Source organism: Petaurus breviceps, unplaced genomic scaffold (assembly GCF_028583685.1).
Source record: "Petaurus breviceps papuanus isolate PSGF00001 unplaced genomic scaffold, PetGlider_PUasm1.0 156, whole genome shotgun sequence".
NCBI lineage: Eukaryota > Metazoa > Chordata > Mammalia > Diprotodontia > Petauridae > Petaurus > Petaurus breviceps.
The window spans coordinates 7,511,371-7,538,805 of NW_027185720.1; the positions used below are offsets into that span (position 1 = coordinate 7,511,371).

The following is a 27,435-nucleotide window of genomic DNA, read 5'->3' on the forward strand; positions in this document are numbered from 1 at the left end:
GTGTGTGTGTGTGTGTGTGTGTGTGTGTGTGTGTGTGTGTGTGTGTAGAGGAAAAGAAACTGAATACACTGGAAAAGGGGAAGATTGATGGATCCCAGGAAAGCTGAGTTTTGCAAAGACAGGGCTTTGTGCTTTGAAAACTGGTGAATTCAGTTGGAATTTTACAGTATTCCATTTGCAATGTCATTTTTTCCCCATGGAAATAAAGTAGTTATCTGGATGGAATCTGTTGATTTTTCAAAGTCAGAAACTGACCATCCCTAAGACTAGAAATATGGTGGCTTGCCCAGATCACACAACCAGGGTGTGAGAAATCTATAGCAAATGCCCTCTCTGTATCCATTAATTAATGGACAGAATGGATGGATGGATATTGTATATTGACTAGCCACGTTTCTCCCTGCTACCAGCCCTCTCCCAAAAGTATTGTGGACTACTTTTTGTACTTAAAAACATACAAAAAAGCATCTCATTTTTTCCTCCTTGGTCAATAGTTGCTATATAGACTTGCTGTGTTCCAAACACTGTTATATGTTGGGGGTTCCAAGACAAAAGACCACAGAAATCCCCACCCCTCTACTGGAAAAAAAAATAACGTTTCCTGGAGGAGTGGATAGAGTGCCCTGGACTTGGAATCAAGATATCTCACCTTTGACCTTTGCTGTGTGACCCTGGGGAAAAAACTCTGGACCTCAGTTTCCTTATCTGTAAAATGAGGAGATTAGACTTAGTGACTTCTAAGGTCCCTTCCAGCTCTGTGTCTGTGATTCTAGGTCACTGAAGTTTTAGGGCCTTAGTCTCCTCATCTGCAAAATGATGTTCTTGTATTTGATTATTTCTAAGGTCTCTCCCAATTTTAAATCCATGGTGCTATAAGGCATAACTGCTTCCCTCACTCACAGAGCTTTCTGCATTTATTGTTTCAGATAAACGAATTCATCTGTATATGAAGAGTCTACTTAGTCTTCCAAGCCATCAGAAATGCATGCCTCCTATACCCGGGGGCCTCACCATTATCCAGTCTGAGCTGGAGACTCTGGGCTCTCAGTATGCAACCATTGTAAACCTTAATAAACAAGTGTACGGACCCTTTTATGCAAATATTCTCCGAAAACTCCTCTTCATTGAGGAGGGAGGTAGGACAGCAGGAACTGACCCTTCCAGCAACTAGTAGTGAGCTGGTATTGGAAAGAGGACTGGTCACGTGCGAACATCAGAGCCCGGTTCTTTCCTAAAGCACTCATTACAAGGACTGTGACATATTCCCTGTAGCCCTGTCTGCCTTTCAGGGTTACCTGGGATCTGTGTAACTCCTTTCGAGCTAATTACAGGGCATATGTCTGTCACATGCCTTGCCCCACACATTCTGTCCGTCTTTGAAAATTTATTGGAAGAAAACTGTGGTGTTTTTTTTGTTTTTTTTTTTTAAAGAGAGACATCTGAAGGACAGGAAACAATTTGTAATGGATTATATCACCTGTAAGTGATGTTTTTGTTAAGGTGTCCTCCATCCCGTGATCCTAATAGCATTAATATTGGTCTTAACTACCCAGATTCCTAGGCCAGGTGTTATCACTCCTAAATTGACCCTTACAGAATCTAATTTTTACTTTGGCACAACTTTTGAGAGGATTATGGATTAGAGAGCGGTGAGGACAGTCACTAAAGGGATGCCGAAATGTACTGGCAAAATGAAGTAAGTCAAGGCAATTGTAGCTAAAACACGCAATTCGATTTTATTATTGCTCGGTAGGAGAAGCTTCCATAGGCTTTCCCCCTTCTCCGGGATCTGAGCACTTCCCGGGGAAAGGTTTACCTGTCAAGTACAAAATCACTTGTCAGTATTTGTGTCCTACTGGAAATCATTGAAAGGCATGTTGTTTTGACATCATTGGAAAATCTACTAGGGTGTAGCTCATTAGAAACCAATCGGTTCTAAGAATATTTATGCTGAAAGTTGCATTTACGTGCAACCAATGGAAAAATCTGCAAGGAGATGACTTCCTTTGGTGTCTGAGCTTTGGCCGAGAGGCTCCTTGTAGATTTCAGGCAATTGGATAGAAAAAAGGAAGAGATGTTGCCTTTTAAAGGTAGCTAGAAAAATGGAAGAGATGGTGCCTTTTAAAGGTAGCCTTGGATTACAGGAAATTAGGTTTGCTTGGGAGAGAAAGAGAAAGAGGGAAAGGATCTGTGTAATCCCAGGTGATGATCTGGGATGTTGCCAAGCAGCAAACCTTGGGTTGTGTTTTTGTTTTGTTTTGTTTTTTAAAAAGTGAATTTTACATCTGAAAAGAGAAATAAAATGAACTTGAGTTTCTGTATCACTTAACCTTGATGCCTGTCTACTAATGTACTTACTCTGTGTCTCATTTATTGTTATTGTTAATATTCAGAATACTTTGAGAAGCTGGGCCCTTGTAGACCTTTGGTTTTTAAAGACAACTGCATGTTACAGAATTTTGTATTGGTCTTCAGTGAGAATCAGGGAAATGCACCAGCATTAAGATAGGCCTCCTGGGAAGGGGCAGAGGGTATCCCTCCTCTTGTATAAAACCATTTCTTGATGAGTGATTTTCTTGGGCTCCATTGGGCACAGTTAAATTGATTGAACAAATACTTCTTTGTAGCTTAGGGGCTTGTTTATGTGTGAGAAGGGAGGTCTTTAATTATTATGTTATTTCCCCCCTTCTCAAGTCTCTATCCTTCCCACTACCACCACCACCACCACCACCACCACTGCTGTCCCCTTCCCCTCCAAAACACCCTCATCTATTTGGGGATATGACTCCTTCATGATTTTGAAAAAGAAAGAAAATGGCAGAAAATGAGGTATCTCTGATCTCTATATGCCCCAATCCAAGCATATTTCCTTATTTTCTCCCTGAATGACCAATTAAATATATATGCCATCTACATTTGGACAGTTGTCCAAATGGAACTCTGTTCATGGGCACAGCAAGGCACTGTGCCAACCCTCTCCCTGGCACATCTTCCATTCAGTAAGGTGCTGAATATAACTTGGTGTTTCTTGCATTCTCTGTCCTGTTCTTTGCCCCCTCATTAAGGGCTTGGAGGGTACATCTCCAGTAAATCACATTTTATCTCTTCCAGGAAGTGACCATCCTGTTTAAAACAGGGAGATAAAATTAGAGCATGTTTTTACCATGAAGTTTGAATCTAGTTGTGATTCTTTTATGTACTTAATTTATATTGCAAGAGAAAACAATTTACACTTTTTAAAAATTACATTTTTTAAAAAGGGGCATTTTATTTTTTAAAAGTGACAAAATGAATTTGTCTCTGGATTTAGGCAACTTGCTTTGTCTCAGTCCCCATCTTCCTGGATGCCATTCATCCTAAGGCTGCTTAAATGTTGGCTCCCGTTTTAAAGTTTCTTAACATGGTCATGTTTTGCTATGCAAGGTTTATTAAATGTAAAACTAATATTTTAATGTATTACACAAATTCTGTTTTTGAAAATTTTGGCAAGAACCTACCTGTTCCATGCAAGCTGGCAACATTTTTTTTTCAGTTAAATATTAAAGCATTGACTTTAAAAATGACTGGTGTGTCTGTTTCATTGGGGGAGGGAGATTTTCATATACTCATCCAATACTGCTGACCCTTAGGGACTTTAAGCCCTGGTTAATCAGGGCACCATTTCCCTGTTGCTGTCCACCACGTTCTTCTGCTGTTCTTAAAAAAAAATATTTTTTTGTTTTATTTATTTATTTTTGTTATTTTTTGTTATTCTGTACTTGACAAATGCCAAGAATTGTGGACATTTCCATATACTAAAAAGAACAGAAGGAGGATTGTATATGAATCTCTAAATCTCTATTATATACAGCTTGGTTTTTTAAAAAGAATGTCTTCAATCAGTCATTTATATAAGCACTGACTATGCTAGTTAGGAATACAGGTAACAGATTGAAAAGATCCCTACTTGGAATGAGTTCACTTTCTAATGTAATAAATTCATTATGTAGTTTCAAAGTAGTTCTGCTATCTCTGTCTTCCTCTGAATTTCCCTTGGTTCTCTTTTGTCCATTAAAAGAAAAAAGCTTTGGGGGTGGCTAGGTGGCACAATGAATAGACCACTGACCCTGGAGTCAGGAGGACCCGAGTTCAAATCTGACCTGAGACACTTAATACTAGCCGTGTGACTTTGGACAAGTCACTTAACTCCAATTGCCCTGCCCTCCCCTCTCCAGAAAAAAAAAAAGCTTCAGTGGCCCTTTTATCTTTCTTTTTGGCCATAACAATCACGAGCCCATTTCCTTGCTTTCACCCCCCAGTTTAAAAAAAATTAAAAGCTTCTCTTGTAATCAATTAGTATGATGAAACAAACACCATCCATGCTTTGACTGTCTGCAGATGTATGTCTCCTTCTGCATCTCTGACCCACCCACTTTCTGTTCTGTTTTCCAAGTGACTTTCATCACTTATGTCGCTGCTTTGGGGCTTGGGATGGTGGAGACAGGGCCGGACTTGGGACTCAGATCTAGGCTACAGTTTCATCTGTGCTGGGTGCCCATAGTTGGGGTGGCTCTGGTGGGGACACTCAATGACCAGGGAGAAATCAGTAAAGACTCTTGTAGTGGGTGAAACTTGGAGTGAACCTTGCTGGGCCCAAATGGGTGCCAAGGTGCAGAGGTGAGGAGGAAGAACATTCCAGGTATGGCCATGTCCCAGGGGAGGAATGGGGGCTAAGGCTTATTGGACCTGGCCAAATTTTGTCCCTTGTTCAGCCGTGTCAGACTCTGTAACCCCACTTGGGGTTTATTTTGGCAGAGATACTGGAGAGTTTGAGCATTTCCTTCTCCAGCTCATTTTACAGATGAGGAAACTGAGGCAAACAGGGTGAAGTGATTTGCCCATGGTCACACAGCCAGTAAGTGTCTGAGGCCATATTTGAACTCAGGTCTTCTTGACTCCAAGCTCAGTGCTCTGTGCACTGTGGCACCACCACCGAGCTGCCTCAGTGACATTAATTAGCAGGAGAGAAGATGCCACAAGTATGCAAGATTATGCAACAGTCATGGAATAGATTAGAATGTAACTGAGGCATAAAATCGCATCGAAATGACAAGAAGAAAGAATCAAAATAAGCACTAGCATTTTCATAGACATTTAAGATTTCCAGAGCACTTTGTATCTATTATCTCATTGGATCTCACACTCACCCTGGAAGTGCCATTATTATGATCATTTTACAGTTGAGGAAACTGAGGCTGAAAGGTTAAATCACTTCAACCTGTTTGTCTCAGTTTCCTCATCTGTTAAATGAGATGGAGAAGGAAATGGCAAAACCACTCTGGTATCTTTGCTGAGAAAACTCCAAAGGGGGTCACAGAGACTCAGACATGACTGAAATGACTGAACAACATTAAAATGTTGTCTCTTTGAAAATGTAGGCTCTTTGAAAGTAGGGACTGTCTTTACCTTTCTGTGTGCGATTATCACCCAATGCTTAACCCTAGCCTCTCACATAAGAGGCACTTGTTAAATGTTTATTCTCGATGAATTAATGACCCACAATCCCGACAAAGCTTCACAAGGACATCTTTAACCTTTGCAGGGTTCCTAGATTCTATGGGAGGAGAGAATATCTGCAGATGTCTTGAGAATTTCTGTAGTAAATGGATGTCTTATTGAGAGTTGAAGGTTTCCATCCTCTTATCTCCCTAAACGGAGATTTCCGTTTGATGGGGAAACTCTTCAGGATGTTGGAATGGGCCCCATGGAAGAAAGCCAATGAGGATGGAAAGCTCCAGGAAATTCTAGAGTCATCCAAGGTCCTTTTAAACAAAAGCCTTTTTCTAAACCAGCCATAGAAGGAGAGGGAAATGAACTCATACTTTTTCCTACCCAGACCCTTGGATTCAATGGTTGGTATTTGGTGCTCTCCTTGGTAGAATTTCAAGAGTTTAAGTATACCCAGGGAAAAAACCTCCCCAGGGGCTCACTAATACTTGAAATTCCATATTCAAGGTTGTTTGCCCCAACTACATATTCTACTTGGACCTAGCTACCCTAGAGGGTAATCATTACTGGAAGCAACTTGAGGAAAGGAACCAAGTCTTTCTGTATGCTCCAGTGAGGAATTGGTGAGCCCTTGATAAATATTGGTTGGACTATCCATCATCCATCGTTTGCTGTGACTGAGTTGATCAGATATTTCTAGGAAGTCAGACTGTGACGGAGAGCACAAGGCAAACTTTGGGGGAGGCAAAGGAGACCAAGGGGAGCCCCAAAAATGGAGGCTGTGGATTGAAAGATGTCTCCTTCATCATTTCACCCTAGGCCCATGCTGAAGAAGGCAATCTGATGTGGTTTCCTGTGTGCCCTTTGAAGCACACCTCATGGCAACATTGTTTTTCTAAACATTTTCAAAACGATGCTTAAAGAGCACGGCACAGTAAATTTCCACGGTCTTCAATCAATCAACAAACATTTATTAAATGTCAGGCTTGAAGTGGGTGTTATTATCACCCCCATTAAAATGACTAACCCAGGGTCACACAGTTATTAAGTGTGTGAGGCTAGATTTGAACTCAGGTCTCTCGATATCTACTATGCCACTTTGCCTTCAAGGGAGCCGCTTAGAAGCAACTGAGTACAATGCCTTCATCCCCCTACAGATGGGGGAATTTATATATATATATATATAAACACATGTATATCACATGTTACATAGTGTATGTCACACATTACACAGAGATAGTAATACACACATATGTGTAAAATACACGTACCACATATTATATCATATGTATACACACATTACATGCACATGGATCACCTGGGTTGTGCATATACCACATACCAAATCTTATATATACTACAGTATATATTATATGAATACATATGATATGCTATATATTAAACATATCTCACACACATTACGTTACATATATACACACACCTGACAACAGTATACACATATTATAAAACATGTATATAATAAAATACATAAATGTTCACAAAATAGGTATATATTACATATATACATATACCTTACAGAAATATTACACACCCCTATATTTAAATATCTCACATGTAGTATATGTGAGATATACTACGTTATGAACTCATTATACACACATCTTACATGCATTATACCTTTATTATAAGGTACACATACATGTATATTACCCGACCCCTATGGTATTACATACACCAAAATTATATACAGATATCTCACGTGTATTAGACATATACTGCAACACACACATATCACATATACATATAGCTTATAGGTGATGCACTCTACATGTTATAGTACAGATATGCATACATTATACATATGTGCATATTTTAAAAGAGACTTGTGGAGGGTCACCATGGTGCACCTGGGGGCAGGATTTGAACACAGGACTTCGGACTCTAAATCCAGCGCTCTATCCATTTTATATGTATGTATTTATTTGTATATTTTTAATATAATATTTATATATAATAATGCACGTATGCATTATGCAAGTATGCATACATGTAAAACGCGTGTGTGTATATCTATAAATGAAATGATCCATCCCGCAGAGCTGGGAGAACGACGGGAAGGACGGCCTCCCGGAGGAGGTGGCCTTGGAGAAGAATCAGACTCTCCTCTAAGTTATTTTGGAAAAGGATGCGCTAAAGGCGGTGCCCAGCGCCAGACTCGGACGCCACGTGGAGAGCTCCTTTCCCCCACTCTCTCCCCCTCCGCTCGAGCTCCCAGGGATAGGCGGGGCTCGTGACGTCATCAGGGGCGGGGCTCCGCCAGAGACACATCCGGGTCTTGCCAGTGAAGGGTCCCTAAAAAGCAGGCGGAACCTTTCCGCCGGGAGGCGCGGTGCACAGCCGGAGGGGGAAGGGTTTGGGTGCCGCACCGCCGGGTGTTCACGCTCGTGGTGGTCCGCCCGCCGCCGCTGGGGTCGCGGAGAAGCTGAGGAGGTGGGCGTAGCGGCAGAGACGGGGAGCCATGGACGTACTAGCGGAGGAATTTGGGAACCTGACTCCAGAGCAAGTGGTCGCTCCCATTCCCACAGTGGAGGTGAGTGAGGGGAAGGCGCCGGGACGTGAGTGTTATTTGGGGGCGTTCCTTCCTCGGGCTCCCGGGCTAGTCGGGGACTGTAGCTGGGGCTGCGCTCCGGTGCCTACGGCGCATGCTCAGAGCTCTCCGCCCCGCCCTTGCTGGCGTGGGTGCTGGGGCTGCGCATGCGCCGGTCTTTGCGCACGAGGTTTCTTCCCGGGGCTGTCAGTCCCGAGTCAGTTTCTTGGGAGCTGCTGGAGGCGTCGGCGCTGCCTGGTCCTGCTCTGTGGGAGGGAGCTGCAGCTTCCCCAGGATCGTCCTGCTGGGCTTCCCAGCCTGAGGGCCATTCTCCTTGGTAGAGCCAGGGGAAGAAAAATAACGTGATCAGTTCAGCTTTCTCTCTCTGCTTTTCCTCCCCGAGTTTCGGCCTTAAGCAGACCATTGAGCTTCCTTTTCCTTCAACGAATCGACGTTGGGGCTCTCAATAAGCCTTTAGCGCATACTGTGTTAGGTCGTGGGAGAGAGACAAAGTTTAGTTAAGATTTCTTGCCCTAGGACCTGAACCGAGATTTCACTGGTAGAGGAAACTCTTGCATGAGAGAGCTCCCACTATCGCTGTAGATTGACCCCTTTCTTGCAACTTGTAGCACTGGAGAATTGAGCTTAAAATGATTTTAAGGCCACAACACTCAGGGTCAGAGACAGGAGCCTTTGAACCCGGCCTTTTCCTGGTTCCTAGGCTGTCTCCACTATACTATTCTGCCTCTCAGGGAGATGTGGATACAAAAATAACCTGTACAGGATGTTCATAAGAGGAGAAAATTTGTTTCAGGTGTGTAGTGGGGAATTGTTTTACCTGCTTATCTTCCTCAGGCTTGGGGAGTTCTCATTTAGAGAATTAAACTTAAAGTATGGCCAAAGAGGGCTTTCTCTTCTACGTTCTTTACAATCTCCTAGATTCCTTTCAGCTGATTGCACCCCGTTGGACCCATGTGTCTGTCACCCGGAGACCTGATCCATCTAGTTACAGCCCTAGTTGGTGTGTATGTCGATTTTAATAGAGTATTCTGAGAATGAATGGATGAATAAAAAGGCTCTTCTGAAATGCCAAGCACCATGCTAAGCCCTGAGGAGTCGCATACCACAATAATAGCTGACAGTTACTATGTTCCAGGCACTGTGGTAAGAACTTTGCAGATAATCTTTGATTCTCAAAACAGTGCTGGCAGGTAGGTGCTGTTATTATCTCCATTTTACAGAGGAAGAAAGTGAAGTGACTTGCCCAGGGTCACACAGCTAGTTAAGTATCTGAGACCAGAGTTGAACTGGTCTTCTAGAAGACTCCAGGCTGAGCTCTGTCCAGTGAGCCACCTTGCTGCTTCCAAACACAAAAGCAAGGATGTGCTCACAGAATTGATTTACAGATTGATTTACAGAAGGCTGGAAGTGGGGAATGAAGTAAGGCACAGCCACGTGAGGCAGTCAGTGGAGGGGGGCGGGCTGCTGGCCAGGCTCTTGATAAGATCACAGAGTAGAGGGTGTTAAACCTGTTGTAATAAGTCAGTTGTTGGAGCAGACATTGAACGTTCAGTACATGAAGCCTGGAGATATTTCCACTAAACTGCTTTGTGCCTCTCTCGTCTTGTACTTGTGTGTCTCACCTTAGTCAGTCAGCAGCCTCAGATTAGTCTCACATTAGTCAGTCGTCAGATACAAGGTCAGATAGTCAGTTACAAAGTCAGATAGTCAGATACAAGGAACTGGGTCTTGTTCTTTTACAGGGGAGGAGGACATGTACCCATTACAGCGGTAATGATGTTCATGAAACAGACCATAGCCGGGACTGATTCTGATTGGGGGGGGAATGGGAGGGCTGCTCCAGGACAGAGTACTTCTAAGTACTAAGTACACCGATTATCTGCAGAGTGCCTGGAACACAGTAACTGTTAGCTATTATTGTGGAGGAGGGCTTACTTAGGAGGTGCTGGCATTTTAGAAAAGCCTTTTTATTCTCATTCTCATAGTACCCTATTAAAGTCAACACATAGCACCAGCCCTGGAGTCAGGAGGACCTGAATTCAAATGCAGCCTCAGACACTTAATACTAGCCACGAGACCTTGGGCAAGTCACTTAACCCCAGCTGCCCTCCCAAAAAACATACACACCAGGGCTGTAACTGGATGGATCAGTTACTGGTGACACATGGGTCCAGTGGGATGCAATCAACTGAAAGGAGGCTAGGAGATTGTAAAGAATGTAGAAGAGAAAGCCCTCCTTGGACACACTTTACATTTAATCCTTATTAAATACTCTTTTGTTCTGCCCATTCACCCAGCTTCGAATCCATCTGACTTCTGTTGTACAGTTTGTATCTTTCCATCTTTCCCAAAAGTGCTAGGCACTGTGCTAAGGGCTGTTTTAAAAAGCAAATAGCCCCTTGGGTCCTCACAACAAGCCTGAGAGGTGGGTGCTGCTATTATCCCCATTTTGTGACTTGCTCAGTGTCACACAGCTGGTACGGTGTTTGAGGGCAGATTTGAACTGAGGACATCTTAATTCCAGGCCCAGCCCTCCATCCACTGGGTCACTTTCTTTTTGGCAGAGAGGCTACATCTTGTTTTGCTGAATCTGTTATAATTAACAACAAGCACTGAAGGGTCTTGTCATTTGCACTTCTCGTGGTCTCTCCATCTCTTGGCTCTGGGCATTTTCTCTGGCTGCCCCCCCCCCCCTCCCCGCCCCATGCCAGGAATGCTCTCCCTTCTCATCTCTCCCTACTGGCTTCTTCCAAGTCCCTGCCAAAATCCCGTCTTCTCCAGGAAGCCTCTCCCCGTCTCCCTTATTTTCGGTGTCTTCTCTCTCTTAATTACCTCCCGTTTGTCCTGTATGTAACTTGTTTGTATATTGTTATTTGCTCATTGCTTCCCCTTAGAGTGTGAGATCCTTGAGGGCAAGGACTGTTTGTGCTTCTTTCTGTGTCCTCAGCACTTGAGCACAGGGCCTGGCACACAGTCATTGGTTCATAAATGTTTATTGACTAAGATAATCTACCCCAGCCTATCTGTTCTCTCATCATATTTTCTTCAGGGATGCTCTGAATACATATTTAGACTATTCTTATAAAGGTTGCAAGAAATGAGGAAGGAGACATGAGGTTGGTAATCGCCAGAGTTTTCTTAGTTACCTCTTTGGCACTAAGACCGTTTGTGTTTTTTCCCCATTTTTCTAGTGTCTTCCTTTCTTTGCAGTATCTTAAAAACATTTCTGTTGTGCCTTTAACAATGTACCACTGCCAGGACAGATTTCATCTCTGTATACTTTAGGTCCTGTTTCTTTCTTGACTCAGACTGAAGCACCAATTCCATAAACCAAGTGATTTGGTTTGCCAGCGTCTGGTCACTGTGTCACAAGGTGACAAGCAGAACAGGGAGCTGAAGGTTCCTGAGAATAGGTGTATTGGCAACAAGAAGCCACAGCAGTTTCAACTTGCCAGGGAAGCCTGAAACCCCGCCCCCCCGCAAAGCAGACCTCAGATTGTGCTGTAGAGGGCTAGTGAGTATGGGACCAGACAGGCCTGTGCCCTTCAGAGCTCCTCACAGCATCCCTTCATGGCAAAGGAATTCATCTGATCCCCCTGAGTCATCCCAAAAAGGGTGAAATAGATTCATTCCCCTTTAAAAAGGCAGGAAGTGTGATACATTTTAGAATAATTAACATAAAAATAGTTAAAATGTACATAGTTTTGTTGCTTAAAGGAGTAAGTTTCACATTTTTTGAAAAAGTCACTCATCTGCACCTCCCTTGTCTGACAATGCCACAGGAGAAGGAAATGACTGGTATTACTTTAATAGTGCTGACCTAGCTCTTTTATGGTTCAGTCATTCTTATTTGTAGTGATAACAGCTGAAAATCTCAGACTAAATGGCGTATTTTATACAAATTCTAATTCTTGCTGTTTTGGTTCACAGGAAAAATGGAGGCTGCTTCCAGCATTTCTAAAGGTTAGTGTCATACATTTAATATTCATTCTCATGTTCTTATATGAGAAAAGTCCGTTTGATTTTCCTTTTTATAGTAAATCCTTGTCATTGGTGTAGTTTGACGAGTGCTGTGTCATGCCTATTGCTAAGCAATGGAGACACGAGAAAGGAAAGGGACCTGGATCCTAGCCTGTAGGGGCTTGTGTTCCAGTTTGGGAGCCAGACCGCATATGTCAAGATAATTTAGGTTACATATTCTAAAGGCCAGATGAGAAATACTAGAGATAATGAGTGTCTGCTCCACAGACTTACAGGAGGAACAGTGTTGGTGGAAAATCTGGTAGAGGGTAGAGATTCAGATCTGGGCCTGGAAATAAGGGTCGAATTTGGTAACTGGAGAGCTGGGGAAAAGGTAAGAAAATACAAGACTGTCCCATTTGGGTTGGAGCCAGTGGTGTTTATAGAAACATCATGATGGGGTAGACGCAGTGACTGAGATGAAGCGGTGGTGGGCCTTCCTGAATTCTCCGACTCCTGTTTAGTGCTTCTCTCCCTACCTTGAGCGTAACTGGTGTGGGGCTGTGGAGACTTTTGGTGCAAGGTTGGGCCAGTGCCATGCCCACAGTATTAATGAAGACCTGGTGGGAGAATTGCGCTCAGGGAGGGGAGAGTGATGGCTGAGGTGAAGACGTAAGTAGGGTCAGATTGTTGAGAGTCTTGACTTCCAGAAATTTAGACTTTACCTTTCTTAAAGGCAGTAGGGAGCCTTTCAGTGTTTTTGAGCTGGAAGCAATGTGTGTAAATTGAGGGTTTTGTCCTATTAATCCGATTATGGTGTGTAGGATGACCCAGAAAAATAGAGGATGGAGGTGGAGAGGAGACTGCTTGGAAGAGTAGCCAAGCACTTGGAGGAGGGTGGTGGATGTGGAACTGGAATGAAAAGCCCTGCAAGAAGGATTCGAAAGGGATGGCTATGGCTCAGTGAAACATTGGATGTATTGGGAACTTGCTAAGGGCCTGCCGTGGTGGGGAAGTGCTGGGAATACAGAGACACTAGGGAAACTTACATTCTGCTGCTGCTTTGAAGGGTAGGTGAGCTTCCTCACCTAATACTTGTTCAAGCTTTGGCTTCCCCAGCTTCATTAAGTCCAAGCTATCTGACCCATCAGGCCACAGTGAGCTGGGGGAGCTGTTCTTTGCCAAGTGGGAGACAAGTGAGGTGCAAATCAGGTGTCTCAAGTAGAGAGAGAGTGGGCTTATGAACACAGGGTCAGCAGTCCTTGGCCTTCACCTGGGCATGGACCAGCACAAGGTCTTCTGTGGGCCTTTCAATGCTCTCAACTGGATGATTTCTGATGGTATAAAACACAGATTTTAGCCACAATGCTATGCTTTTACTGAGCAGAATGTGGAGCTTTTCCAAAAGCTTTATCTTGAGGCAAGTTTGACATCTTATGATGGCTAAGGCTCAGTGGCAGATTTTATCTTTTGGAGCTGATCCTGGGGCTTTTTCCTGATCCCTGTAGGTGAAAGGCCTTGTGAAGCAACATATCGACTCCTTCAACTATTTCATCAATGTAGAGGTGAGTATGCTGAGTCTGGGGCTAGAAACAGGGGTGGGGATGGGTGGGAAGGGAGGGGCGGTGAGAGTTACCTGTTAAGACTGAGATTTCTTTCCATCATTTCATCTTGCCTGTAGATAAAGAAGATCATGAAAGCCAATGAAAAGGTCACCAGTGATGCTGACCCCATGTGGTACTTAAAGTAAGGGAAAGTTTGCTATTTTGTACAGTCTGTTCCTTTAAGAAACAGCTGCTGTTAAATAGATTATTCCAACCACTAAAAAACACAGTAGCCGCATCTTCTTTAACCTTTTAGTTGGTTTGGTAAATGACCGATTTCAAAGTTCTTAGACTGAACTCTGTATTGAAAAAGGACAAGTACGATTTGCTTGGTCTTTGAAACTAACAGAAATTAGTCCAGTGGCCAGTAGAGGGTCTGGTAAGTACTTAGCATGATCATTTCTAGTACAGGACTTCTACTTGCCATGTTTTTATAGAAAGTTGTAAATTCGTTCAAGAGGAATACCTTGATATCATGCACCCTCCAAGTTAATTCAAACCCGGCTCTTTTTTTAAACTATTGCTTTCTCTTCTCCCCCAGAAGACACTTAACAGGAGTTAACCCGTGTTTGTTGAGGGGATGGATAAATCCATTTGTGTAAATGAGAAAACCTCACATTGAAGCTATCCCTTTAGATTTCAAACTTGAACAACCAACACGTTTTTGAAGATAGACTGGTAGTTTTTCAAGTATGTCCAGTAGAATTGATATTGGATTTATTTGCTTTTCAGATATCTTAACATCTACGTGGGCCTCCCTGACGTTGAAGAAAGCTTCAATGTGACAAGGCCTGTGTCTCCTCACGAGGTAATCGGGGGACCTGCTTTTCTTTTTAGTCACAGATAATTCCTCCCACATTTTCAGAGGGTAAACTTAGCTGTCAACATAAATTCAGCTATAAAATGAGGATAAAAGATAAAAACAAGTAAATTGTAGGTGGAGCCAATCAATGTTGTTTATTTAGGTTTTTTTGGATGGGAAGGGATTAGGCCTGTGATTTCTTAGGTGTAGGGAGCTCCCAGGGAGGAACTTCCACCAGTGTGCAGCGTTGAGGTGAGGGGCTTGCTCAGGGACCCAGAACTGGGATGTAGGCCTGCCTGACCTGGGGGCAAGGTCTCTGCCCTCTGCACCACACTGCCTCTTGTTTGAAATTGTGTGTGCTAACTGTCACCTGGTGGTGTTCAATCCTTTCAGTCATGTCTGTCTCTCTGTGACCCCATTTGGGGTTTTCTTGGCAGAGATACTGCAGGAATTTTCCATTGCCTTCTGCAGCTCATTTTACAGATGAGGAAACTGAGGCAAGCAGGGTGAAATGTCATGAAGTTGTAACAAAATCAGCTTCTTTGTTTCCATGTCTCCTGGATTTGTGTTTTTCTCTCTGGGTATCATTTTCCATACCAAAATAATGATATATTCATATAGTGGTCTTAGGTTTGCAGTGTACTATAGGAATATCATTTCCCCCATTTTATAGATGGGAATATTGTAGCAGCAAGCACCCCGGCGTCCTCAGGGTTTGCTGCCAGTACAGGTTCTTGGATCTGCTTTGATAAAGGAAAGCAACTCAAAATGGGTTAACAAGCTTACTTTAATCAGTCAGACATATATCGTTTACCTTGTTCAGGGGAAAATGGTCAGCACCCCAAACTTCAGAATACACAGACAGAATTATCAAGTCAGAGAAACAGATCAAGTAGACAGATTTCCAAACTGTCCAACCATTACATTCATACCCAGTCAACATCTGGGTTTCCACATCTGGGTTTTTCAAAGCCGGGGGACTCTCAACAACAGCTTCCCAGAATTAAGATCAAATCACAGAACACTTCTCAAAGTGAGTCCCAAAACAAAGCTACACATCAGGACTTATATAGCCTTCTCCTGGCTCAGAGAATGTAACAACCTTATTGACTCACTGGCCAATCAAGAAGTATCTACTGAAAAACAAGCCTCCCATCCCAGGCTTCAGGTGCACTTTAGCCTAGGGGCAGGGAAGATCTTCCAAATTTACATTCGCATTACAAAAATGGAAGTGCAGGGAAATTGACTGATTAGCTCAAGATCAGCCAGCTAGTAAGTGTCTGAGGCGAGATTCGAATCCAGGTCTCCTGAGTCAGGCCAGGGCTCTTTCCCCTGCTGCATTCTGCATTTGGAGGACCCAGCGTGTGTCTGTCTCCAGGAAAGCCTTTTCTTACCACTTCAGGCCACACTTCTCTTTGGACTTGTGATTTGGGGGCTTTTCATCATGCTTTCTTTTGCATAAGTTAAGCGGTTTAAGTCACATTTACTTGGCACAATAGCCTTTATAAGTGGGCAGTGCAGTTCTTGTTTTCTTCCTTTTATAGATGAAGGAACTGAGGCAGAGTCTCGGGAGGGCTAAGTGACTTTTCCTGTGGCTCCACAGCTAGTTAGTGTTGGAACCCGGTCTAGAACCCAGACCCTCTGGGTTAGAGTTAGGCTGTTTCCTCTGTCCTGCATGGCCTTTGATATTTACGTCTGTGCTGAGCCTTGGAATAGACCTTGGCTCCTTCATTCCAGCCCTTGGTTTATTCCCTCAACCCCCTCAGAGCTTTAGGTGACATTGGGTTAGTTTGGTCCATTGTGTGTTGTTACGATTCATAGGAGGATATCGTTTTGATATTCTAACTGTCTGGGCCTCAGGGGTTTGGGTTAGGTAACTTCTAAGACCCCCCAGTATGAAATCTGTGATCCTGTGACTCCTTTCGCATAAGGACTTGAATCTGGGGCCATGTGATGCAGCCTCGGTCCTGCCCCCGGACCCCTGGGCTGCCAGAGCGGGCAGGAAGCAGGCCGAGTGTGTGTTGCTGGGTGCCCTGAGACAAAGATGGCTGCCATCCATCTGTGCATTTGTGTGTAAGGATAAAGGATAAAGCCCCACGAAGCTGTTGTCTGTTTCATCTGCGTTCATGTTTTAATTCCCAGCAGAATTTAAGCTTCTTGTGGGCACAGGCTCCTTTTCTCTCTGTACAAGTGCAGAGCTTCACACTAAATGTTTGTGGAATGGAATTGAGCATCTCCTCCTTGGTAAAAAACATACCTCTGGGGGCTCTTTATTCCTCTGCCTCTCACTGCCCACCCTCCAGGACCTGGTCCAGGCCTGTCCCCTGTTATCTTTTCCCGGGCCTCCTGCTCCAGCCAAACGGCCCTTTCATTTCTCCCTGAACACGTGACATCTGAATTTTCAGTTCCAAGCTTTTGCTTTGTGGGCTGCCATTCTCGTCTGCCTATAATTATAGCTCCCATTTGTGTAGAATTACAGTTAACAGAATACTTTCTTCATAAACCCAAAAGTGTAGAGACAGTATTTTTGTCCTGTTTGGCAGGTGAAATTACTTGTCCAAGGGCACGTGACTAGGACGTGTTTGTTCCAATTGAGACTAGAAGCCTTGCCTTGCTTCCCAGCCAGGGTGACCTGGGGCCTTTCTGGGGGCTTGCCATGTTGATGCAGACCCCTGACTTAGCCTAGTCTGCTGCAGCTCTGAGCTCCAGAGGCTCCGTGGTGGCATGGGCCGCCAGCCTCAGCCCAGCTGTCTCCATCAATGTGTGCCTCCCATTGCAGAGGGCCCAGCACGTAGCCATCTCTGCACCCTTCTCCTGTCAGCCTGGCTCATGGTGATATGGCTGTTCTCTGCCCCACATTCTGCCAAGGGCAGACTGTCTTACATCGGAACTGAACTGCTTCCTGTGGAATTAACAGGACCTCCTGATTTTTTTTCCTGGTGTCTCGTTTTTGGAGCTAAAAGGGACCCTTGAGAAGTCACAGAGTCCTGCTGCCTGGTTTGACTCTCTTCAGTTTCTTGTGGTCAGGGTGATGGATTAAAGTGATTTTATGTCCCTCTTAATTCCTGGGTACAAGCCAAGTAAGTCATGAGTTTGGAAATGGTTGTTGTCTGGGGACAGATCCCATTCTTCCCCTGAAAGTTCTCCACCTAGTGGTTATAGCTGTGAGGTGCATCAGGATGAAAATAATTTACTGACCTTAGTTCTGGTTTCTGTCAAAAAAAGTTAGATTGTACAGCAAGGGAAGGACATATTGAAGATCCTATTAAATAGCCAGAGAGCATTAGATCATAGCATTTCTCAAACCAGGTAGCATGAGCAGCTAACTAGGAGCACATTTAAGATAAAGAGTTTAGATTTTAAAATGACATTATTTAAAAATCTGCTCTCAGAGCCGTCACCAACTGTTTATCAGCTCTCAGCTGTGTCTGAGTACCCTGCTGGGGTGTTTTAATGCACCCAAAGATCCTTGTCCCCTCTCTGATAATCTAGTTATGGAAACTGTGGAAACACATGAAACTCAGTGCTTTACGGCCTCCTTTTTTGGCACGGATCAAAGGCAGATCCATGTGGCTTGGAGTGTTTGGAGAAGGCTGAGTCTGCATCTGTTATGAGGATATAGGATGCTCAGGCTTGTTTCTTGGTCATCACATTTGGAACTTGTGTCAATCTATGTCATGTGATTGTAGACGCCTAGGACGGTCCTCAAGGCTTGTGTGTTCAATAGGATAACAACTTTCTCTCTCCCTTATCCCATGATTCGGTTTTTGATTGTTTAGCCTGAGTCCCCATTTTTCCCAGCTTTGCTCAGTGAATCATTTTCTATGACTTCAATTTGCAAAGAACACACAAGAGTGGGAAGACCTGTAGAGTAATCGGTTGGAAGGCCATCTTGGATGGGTTCAGCGGTGCCCACCATCACTAAAGAGTGTTGCATGGAAAAGCTAGCAGGGTTCTGTTTTTTTGCTCCATTGTCGGGCTTCCAGGGCCCAGATGGGCTGTGGGGACAGTGCTCACTGTCCTTGGTCTAACTTCAGGGTCTGGGAGAGAGCAGGGTAGCAGGTCATCGGGTTAGTGTGGGATCGGTGCAGATGACATGCGAGTTCCCTTCTTGTGGGCGCTGGAGACAAGGCGCCACGATCAGGCCTTCCCTTCCCTGAAAGGCTGTGATGCAGGGCTCTGCCTTTCTGTTGCAGTGCCGTTTGCGAGACATGACGTACTCAGCTCCCATTACAGTGGATATCGAGTATACCCGTGGCAGCCAGAGGATTATTCGGAATGCTTTACCCATTGGCAGGTGAGATAAGTGTGTGAGAGTGTGTGTGTGTGCACGCGCATCTGCCCATTTTATTTCCTGTGGTTCTAAATTTAAAATGACAGGTAGAAAGTTAAAGATTCTGCCTTCTGACCTGTTCTTGGCATTACCAAGGTAACAGAAGCCTTTCGAGAAGCTTTCCTAAGGCTAGCCTTGCCAGAAGATTGCTGTATGTGTTTTTGCTGTGAGCTTTTCTTTACTCTCCCAGAGTAATTCTTAGCTGTCAGATTGCCTGGTGCCTCAAGCAGGATTATTTGGAAGCCAAGGTAGGGAATCCCCTCCTATCCCCACTAGCATCATCATTCTCTTTTATAGGCTTCTTTCCTCAGGCTGAGAACATCTGGGAGCCCTTCTGCAGGACGTTGGTGGGAATAGGAGAGTCAGCTTTGGTCACAGTGCTGGGTTCTCAGGTTGGCCCTCCTGGTTCCCATCCCAGTGCTTTGGGTGGTATTTGGAGTCATGTGCAGATAATTACCCCGAGAGAGAACGGTTGGATTTTCCTTGTTCTCCATCCCATTTTACGATACATTTTACAATAAAAAGAACAAGCTTAGTCTGTATGGGGAGGGCCTTTTGGAGCTGAAGTGAGAGCTCAGCTGTGTCTGGTACATGCCAAGGACATCTCTGTCTTTCTGGGTGACTTTACCCCTTGCCATTGGTGACGCAGGCATGATGCTTCTGAAAACAGGGAGAAGACAGTGGAGTTGGTGACAGAAAACCAGGGAAGGCCATTGGAAAGGGGAGGTTAGATGCCAGGACGGTGAAGAGAGCTGCTGCCTTGCCTTTTGGTCTGTGTTCCTGACTCATTGCTTTACTCCCTGAAATCAGGACTTTACCTCCAGTACTGAACCTGGTTGGCACTTAATAAATGCTTGTCAGATGGCTGGTGTCAGCTCATCTGTTCTTCAGGCACACAGAGTATCTCTTGATAGTGGCCCTAGACAAACAGCATTTCCTTGCAGTGTCTGATATCTTTTGGATTAAAATGATCTTGTATGTGGAAGATGGTCAGTTTGACCCAGGCAGTTTATGGGGCTGTTCTTTGATATAAGATGCAAGGACAAGAAAATGTTTCCAGCAGTCCTGGCTTCTTGGTTGTGGTGTCAGCAACTAAATGCAGCTGGGCCAAAGCTGGGCCCTGAATTGGGCCTGTCTGTGTGCTTTGAGAAGCATCCTAAGGAGAGTGAGCTCAATGCTGATTTTCCCAAAGGCCAGACCCACCTCTAAGATGATTCTGTTAAATGTATTCCCATGTTAATTAGGGAATGAGTAACAATAGGGAACTTTGTTTTTTTTGTTATTTTGGGTTTTTTTTGTATCTGGTCTGCCTTCCTTTGTGCAAAGAATCCTATTCTTTTTTGGGGGGGGTTGGAATCTCTTTGGGGGATAATGCTCCCTGCTTACGTGGATATTACTTTGCTCCTCTCCCCCCAGCAATCCAGGAAAATGAGAAAACACAATTAAGACAGAAACTGTGCTCATTTTAGCTGAAAACTTTTGCAGATATTCTAGACTTCTTTTGGGATATTTCAATAAATACTTAATTGCTGTATTAAAAAAAACATTGATTTGACGCACTATTTTGAAGAGAGTGAAGCCTGTATTATGGATTAGAACAGAGGAGGGTGAAAGGATTTTCATTTCTTTTCTGAGGATGATCTTGGAATTTTTAAATCATGATTTAGCAGTTGTTTAAGAAGTTGAATTTTTTGTTTGCTCTCAATCCTTTTATGGTCATTTGTCTTTGAGAATTATTGTATTTTGCAAACAATCCTGTGTGGTGTGATAGCTCTTTTCTTTCCTGAAAATAGGATGCCCATTATGCTTCGGAGCTCAAACTGTGTCCTCACGGGGAAGACCCCGGCCGAGTTTGCCAAACTCAACGAGTGCCCCTTAGATCCAGGTATGTTTTCATTCCCTGAATTCCTCCCATCGCTATTCCAGCTTTTTCTGTCTTCTAAAATACATTTTTATTGATATCTTTTGTTTTATTGCATCACCACTCCATATAACAAATGATATTTTTTAAAGACAAAAGAGATAAGAAAAGGAAGAGGAAACAAAATTAACAAAACTAATTAATACATCAGAGTAGTCTGAAAATATGTGCAGCAATCGTTGAATCCTGCCTCTGCAAAGGGGTGAGATGGGGGGGGGGGAGAGAGAGAGAGAGAGTGTGTGTGGGGCGGGGGCGGGGGTTGGGGGGAAAGGGTTGTTCTTTCCATTTATATCGTCTTAACCATTGTGTCTGATGTTTTCCTGGCTCTGCTTACTACATCTTGCATTTGTTCATGGAGGTCTTTCTACATTCCTCACACTCATCATTTCTTATTGCCCACTGAGATTACATGACATTCTTGTACCTTAGTTTGTTTAGTTATTCCCCAGTTGAAGGACATCTGCCTTGATTCCAATTCTTTACTATCTCAACAAGTGTTATTATAAATAGTTTGGTATCAGGGACCTGCTTGGTGTATGTGCCCAGTGGAGTCTCCGGGTCAAAGGGCATGGACATTTTGGTCACTTTGTTTGCATAATTCCAGATTGCTTTCCAAAATGGTTGTACCAGTCTTCAACTCCACCAGCAATGCATTAGTGTGCCTGTCTTCTTGCAGTCTTTACAACGTCGACCATTCTTGCCTTTTGTCATCTTTACCATTTTGCTGGGGTGTGAGATATCTTCCAGTTTAAAAAGAATTGTAACATGTTTTCTGAAAGTACCTCAAACCTCAAGCTTTTGAGTTTACCATACACACTTATCTCCATGTGTCATTCATTGAATGATAGTAAGCACATCCACAGGGTATTTTGAAGATTGGCTCAGTATTTATATACTCTTAAAAAATCTAATGGCTTGATCTGTTATTTTTTTCCTTCATGAATACAGTTTTAGTGACCCAAATGTTTTATTCTCAGTCTCTTTTCTTTATCTTTTGGTGCTCTTAAACAAAACGAAAACTGATCCCACAAAAATTGTTTTTTTTCTAGCCTAGATTGAAAAATGTTAAATAGAAGGGCTAGAAACCATTTCCAAATACAAATGAAAGGAGGAAATGTGTTGACATTCTTTAAATGGACATAGTGTTCAAAATTCTATGTTCTTTTCAAGGGGAGTGGTGTTTTGTTTTAATGTCTCAGACTCAGCATTTTAGACTTTCTCTTAATTCATTTAGCCCTTTTTCACTGATTAGTTTTCTTTTTATGATTGCCTTCATCTTGTTCTGATTTGAATACGTTGATGCAGAGCCCCCAAAGATGTTGGCAGGAAATGCTGTTGCGTAGATTTCATTAGGTGGGAGCTATAGTGACATCATGATGTAGGAGGTGAATGTGACATCAGATCCCATCAGGAGGCACCACTTGTTCTGCCCAGAAGGGAGGAGCTGCTGCTCAGAAAGCTGGCTCGGGTGCAGCTGGGCCCTGACGTGTGGGTGGGACCCCAGGGGGGCGTCTGGGCCCTGCAGAGCTCCGTCCTCAGAATGGTGGCAGAGCTGCTGTGCACCATGCTGACTTGTTAACCTTTCCTGTGACTCGGACACACGGTGCAGCTGGCAGGTGGGCTGAGGAGCGGTTGACCTTGTCTTTTGGGGGCAGGTGGATACTTCATCGTCAAAGGAGTGGAGAAGGTCATTCTCATTCAGGAGCAGTTATCGAAAAACAGAATCATTGTGGAAGCTGACAGAAAAGGCACCGTCGGGGCCTCTGTCACCAGGTAAGGAATGTCTGGCGAGTCTCCCCATCTTCTAGGAAATGTTGGTGATCCTTCCTTTAGATTGTCTTAGTTAGAATATCTATATTTGGGGGAGAAAGGGGGAGAAAATTTAAAACTTATGGAAGTGAATGTTGAAAACTGGAAACAAATTAATATTTTGAAAAAAAATAGAAATATATATGTGGCAATAAAAATATCTTAAAAAAAAAAGAATATCCATGTTTGATTTAGATGTAGCTCATGTTTCCTGGATGTTATTTGGTGAAAAGAGTGGCAGCTAGTTGGCTAGAGTCAGGAACACTCATCTTTGTGAGTTCAGATCCCATCTCAAGACAGTTTTCTAGCTGTGTGACCCTGGGCAAGTCACTTTGATGTAAAATGAGCTGGAGAAGGAATTGGCAAACCACTCTAGTATCTCTGCCAAGAAAACCCCAGATGAGATTGTGGAGAGTCGGACCCAAGGGAAGAACAAGCAAACAACAACAAGAATACAGTGAAAAGAAAGAGATGTCTGTCTTTGTTTGCTCTGTGTCAGAATTTATCATCAGGAATTGCAGTTTAAAATTAAATTCATTGAAAGGCGTGGGAGATGTGGTTTGAAAGGCCGTTTTGGAGGATTGTGCACTCAGGCAGTGTGAGGACCAGGCGTGCCTCAGTGTGCAGGGCATCTTCATTCGGCAGCGTCTTCCTTCTGTGGCACACTCACAGAGCTTTGATGGGTTAGGCCATGCACGCTCAGGGACTGGAGTACATTGTCCTTTTTGGAGGGACCTGGGAGATTTTAGAAAACCCAAAAACCCCAGCCGTTAGATAAGGGGCTTTATGACTGACAGGTTCAGGACTTGAATCTCCATGCCTCCTCACTGGCTCCTGTGCCCTTCGGCCTTGCCTCGACTAGAAGCTGCAGGTGTTTGCTTTGCCAGTGTTTTAAACGTGCAGATTTAGAACCTGGTGTGTTGTTAGTCATTTGTGATTCAGCAGTGTTGCCCAAAGAGTGCTGTTGGATTTGGAGTCAGAAGATGAGTTCACCTCTTGCCTTTGCCATTTTACTTACTCTGGGCAAGTCATTTTCTCCATTTGGGCCTTGGCCTCCCCACTTGGTAAATAAAGGGGTTGAGCTGGAGAGCCGCCCGGATCCTTTGTAGCCCTAAGTCTGTGAGTGCTAGTTTTAATCAGCACCCATTTGTGAAGGTCTGGGGGGTCAGGCTGTGCCTCAGTAGTGGGGCGTGGGTGGTGTGAGTGGAAGAGAAGTTAGGCAGAAGATGGAGAGGTGGCTCGTTGTGCCCAGACAAGGTGAAGACCTTGGAGAACAGCTGGGAGTGTGGGGTCAGTGTAAGAAGCTGACACTAGCTCAAGTTCTCGCCCTCTGTTGCCGCTACATATAGTTACTGACACGAACAATCCCCAAGATACACAAACAGGGATAACTTCTCCTAGGTGTGAGCACCTTTTAGTAACCTCTGTTTCTTTGCAGTTCGACCCATGAAAAGAAGAGCAGGACCAACATTGCCGTGAAGCAGGGCCGATTTTACCTGCGGCACAATACCTTGTCTGAAGACATTCCCATTGTGATCATCTTCAAGGTAGAGTAGAGATCGTCTGATTGGAGGCTTTCCCTGCGGTTCTCCTTCCCCACAAGCTGTGGCCATGGCATGAAGCTTCTTCCTCGGTGCGGTCAGCTGTTCTCATGGCCTGCCAGTCAGGACCCTTGGATCTGGAGCTGAGCAGAGCCAGGCTCTTTTCTGATGTGGTGGGGGGGAAAGCCACACTCAGCATCGAGTGGGCTGTGTGAGCCCTGATGTGAAGGGTGGCCCACCGAGCTGAGTCTGAAAGAGGAAGACTGCCAAGCGGCCTGGGGCCTAGGGTCTTAGGGGCCCAGGGCATGGGCTTAATGGGATCCGCGCTTCTTGGGAGTTGTGTGGGCAGGGGGAGTTCCCAGTGAAAACATTGTTGTTCCCAAAGTTTGTTTGTAAATGATTCTGGAACGTGGGGATATACTTTCCCTTGGAAATGACAGGATGAGAATCTTAGCATCTTTCCTGCTTCAGGGATAGGGATGAGGATGAGATCCATGATTTGGCAGGTAAGTCTTAGATGAGAAAACTGTCTGAGACCCAAGCGGGGTATGCAGAGTGCTTTCCTTGTATCTCTGGGAGGTAGATAAGCATTATTTCTGTTTGACTGAGGAGGAAGCTGAGGCCTAAAGAGGGGCATATCAGAGCTGGGCTGTGAAGCGAGGGCCCTTTCCTACAACTGCAGCATTGAGGGTTCCTAGGGTAGCCCCCAAATCCTTTAGTGTCATAGGTGCTTGAATCTATAGACCCGTATTGTATCCAGTAAAGAGCACCACACATTTCTAATTTAAAACACAAAGGAGAAAACAAGGCTCTTCAGAAGATCTGGGGTTTGACCTGTGTGGCTGGTGGGCTATGGAACCCAAGCCCTTCACTCTCAGAAAGGTTTGGCCAAGGCTTCATCCCCTGGTGCTCAGCATCACCCTCCTGGTCCTTGGACTGCTGACTGGCCTTCTTAGAAGCCTTGCTCTGAACCCTAGGCCGCCTCTGTACCAGGACAGCAGCAGAAGAAGATTGGAAGATGTGAGAATTAAATAAAGAAGGGGAAAGGAGGAGAGAAACAAAGGTGATCTCCTTGAGCTCTGGTGCTTGTGGGAGAACAGCTGAGGGAAGCTGAGGAAGGAGATGGGCTTCTCAGCTGGACCCCTGGGTCACGGAATCCGGAGCTTCCTGAGTTCATTTTGAAATCGGTGGCTTGCGTTCCCCTTGCTACCAGCCTATCACTAACATTACTCTTGTTTTTATCAGCCACAATTAAGGTGATTTTTTGGCTCACAAATGGAACAAAGGAAGGAAGACAGAGGGAAGAAAGGGAGAGGATTAACAGGGATTTGCCTGTATGGGAAAAAGAGAATGCCTGAGGAGGCAGTAACTGAACTGTGAATGGTGAGAGCAGGGGAGCTGGTCAGCCGGCCCTCAGGGAGAGGTGCTGCACCTGGGGGGAGAAGCAGTCTCTGCTCTTCATCCAAAGCCCTGCTTGTATGTTGAAAGGTAGCGAATGGAAATTTCTGGAAGAAAGTTACTTGGTTCTGACTTGCTGTTCTTGCCTCTAAATCAGGGTTTCTTAACCTGGGGTCTGTGGATTCGGATTTTTTTTTTTTAACATTTCAGTAACTGCATTTTGATATAATTAATTGGCTTTCTTTGTTAATCCTCTGTATTTTGTTTTATGCATTTAAAAACATTTTGAGAAGTCCATAGACTCTACCAAACATCCAAAAGGGCCCATAATGCAGAGGTTATTAATCCTTGCTTTGATGCTACCTTGGGAAAATACTTTGAGACATTTCAGTTGGTCAGAACAAAATTGGAACTAAAATTTTTTTTTCCTCCATTAAAAATTCAATGCTTAGCGATTTTGAAGTATGAGTATTTAATCCAGAGCATGTGATTGTTTTTTCCCTGTGTCCACTTGGGAGAGAACAAGGAAATGTACCCAAGACGTATCATGAGGGCATTAAGTTACAAAGAATTTCCTGATGGGACAAATTGGGAAAATGGCTCAGTGAATTCAGTGAGTAGTTCTCTTGGAAGAGCGTCTGTCCCACTTGTAGGAGCCGGCCCTCGAGTTATGCTCCAGTCTTTGCTCTTGGACTGGTAAGAACCCTCTAGGTCGGGATGCCTCTGTGGACCTTGGGAGTGTCCTTGTGGGGAGGAGCAAATGAAATGATGTGTGCAGAAGTCCTTTGGGAACTGCAGAGCCTGGTCACAGTGTAAGGTAGGAGCGTTCTTTAGCACTTTAGTGAACTCTTGGAAATGTCCATGTTTGACCACTTGGTACAGGTTCAAGAAACTCTGTGTCCCCAAAGCCTTCCCCATTCCAGCAAGACTCACCACAATTGTATGTCTCCCTCCTCTGTGTGTTTTTCCCAGCCAGTGTAGCCTGACTTTTCTTTATGACTCAGGTCAAATTCTGTAATTAAGCCTGGTGCAATTAGATCTCCAGGAGAGGGCAGCATGTGCTCACACATCAGACCCATTCCATTGAAGGGCATAGACTATGTAAGACAGAGAGGAAAGTGAGCCTGTTTGTGTACATGCATTCCTATTTTTACAGTACATTTTTATTGATAACTTTTGTTTTTACATCACTTGCGTTTCCCCATTATCCCTCACTCTTCCCCCATCTGTTATTAATGGGTACAGCTGACACCAATATCAGTCTATAAAATGCACCATTTGTGTCACAGGTATGCGCATTTTCATGGCTGGGATTTTACATTTTAAGAATATCATTGCACATCTGTAGAATCACACGTGGGAAGAAAAAGGTCCAGGTACAATTTGAGCTAAAGCGACTATTCCTTCTGAAGAGACCCTCTGAGCAGGCCAGGCTAGTGGAGTAGCCAGGACCATATGTGCATCGGCATACAAGAGCTTTCCTCCTAGTTCCTCAAGGGGACTAGCTTAATCTTAAATAATTGTGCAGCTCTGGATCCAGAAATATTTGGAAGTGCTCAGAGTTGCACGGCTAGTTCTCAGCTAGAAAAATCCTCCTTTTGCTCCATAGCAGACACGAGGAGACGCTTTTCCTGCTTCCTGGGGTCCTGGAGCATTTGTTAGAATTCAACTAAAAAGACCTTTGTAAAGCCCTTACAGCTCAGCAGGCCAAGTCCCTCATCATTGGACATTCAGGATAGCAGGACCCTTAGAGATCGCCCAGTCCCACACCCTCATCACATAGATGTGGAAATGGAGGACTGGTGGGACAGCGATTGTCAAGCAAGCTCTTAGACGCTAGTTCCATTTGCTGTCAGACACCAGGAAGGAGAAGACAGCAGCGAAACATAAACTTGAAAGAGATGTGAGGAATTTCTTCATGTTCCTCTTTCTGAGGTAAACAGGTTATTTCAGCAGTTGGCTGAAAGGGATAGAACAAGGGAACGAGAACCCTTTGAGCTGTCTGAATGTG

The 27,435-nt window shown here is 44.2% G+C and overlaps 2 protein-coding genes across 9 annotated transcripts in view; both read left to right on the top strand.

Moving 5' to 3' along the window:
- Positions 1-3,560, top strand: part of TCP11L2 (t-complex 11 like 2) — a 58,972-nt gene extending 55,412 nt beyond the window's left edge. For all 8 annotated transcript variants that reach the window (XM_069081990.1, XM_069081994.1, XM_069081992.1 and 5 more), the window contains one exon: positions 927-3,560. In XM_069081990.1, coding sequence (XP_068938091.1) covers positions 927-1,171 — 245 coding nt within the window. In that variant the 3' untranslated portion in view covers positions 1,172-3,560. The remainder of the gene's footprint in view (positions 1-926) is intronic.
- Positions 3,561-7,746: 4,186 nt separating this feature from the next.
- The window catches only part of POLR3B (RNA polymerase III subunit B), a 145,479-nt gene continuing 125,790 nt past the window's right edge, over positions 7,747-27,435 (top strand). The window contains exons 1-9 of the mRNA XM_069082161.1: positions 7,747-8,038; positions 11,987-12,019; positions 13,525-13,581; positions 13,698-13,762; positions 14,353-14,428; positions 18,619-18,719; positions 20,549-20,640; positions 22,332-22,449; positions 23,924-24,032. Coding sequence (XP_068938262.1) covers positions 7,967-8,038; positions 11,987-12,019; positions 13,525-13,581; positions 13,698-13,762; positions 14,353-14,428; positions 18,619-18,719; positions 20,549-20,640; positions 22,332-22,449; positions 23,924-24,032 — 723 coding nt within the window. The 5' untranslated portion in view covers positions 7,747-7,966. The remainder of the gene's footprint in view (positions 8,039-11,986; positions 12,020-13,524; positions 13,582-13,697; positions 13,763-14,352; positions 14,429-18,618; positions 18,720-20,548; positions 20,641-22,331; positions 22,450-23,923; positions 24,033-27,435) is intronic.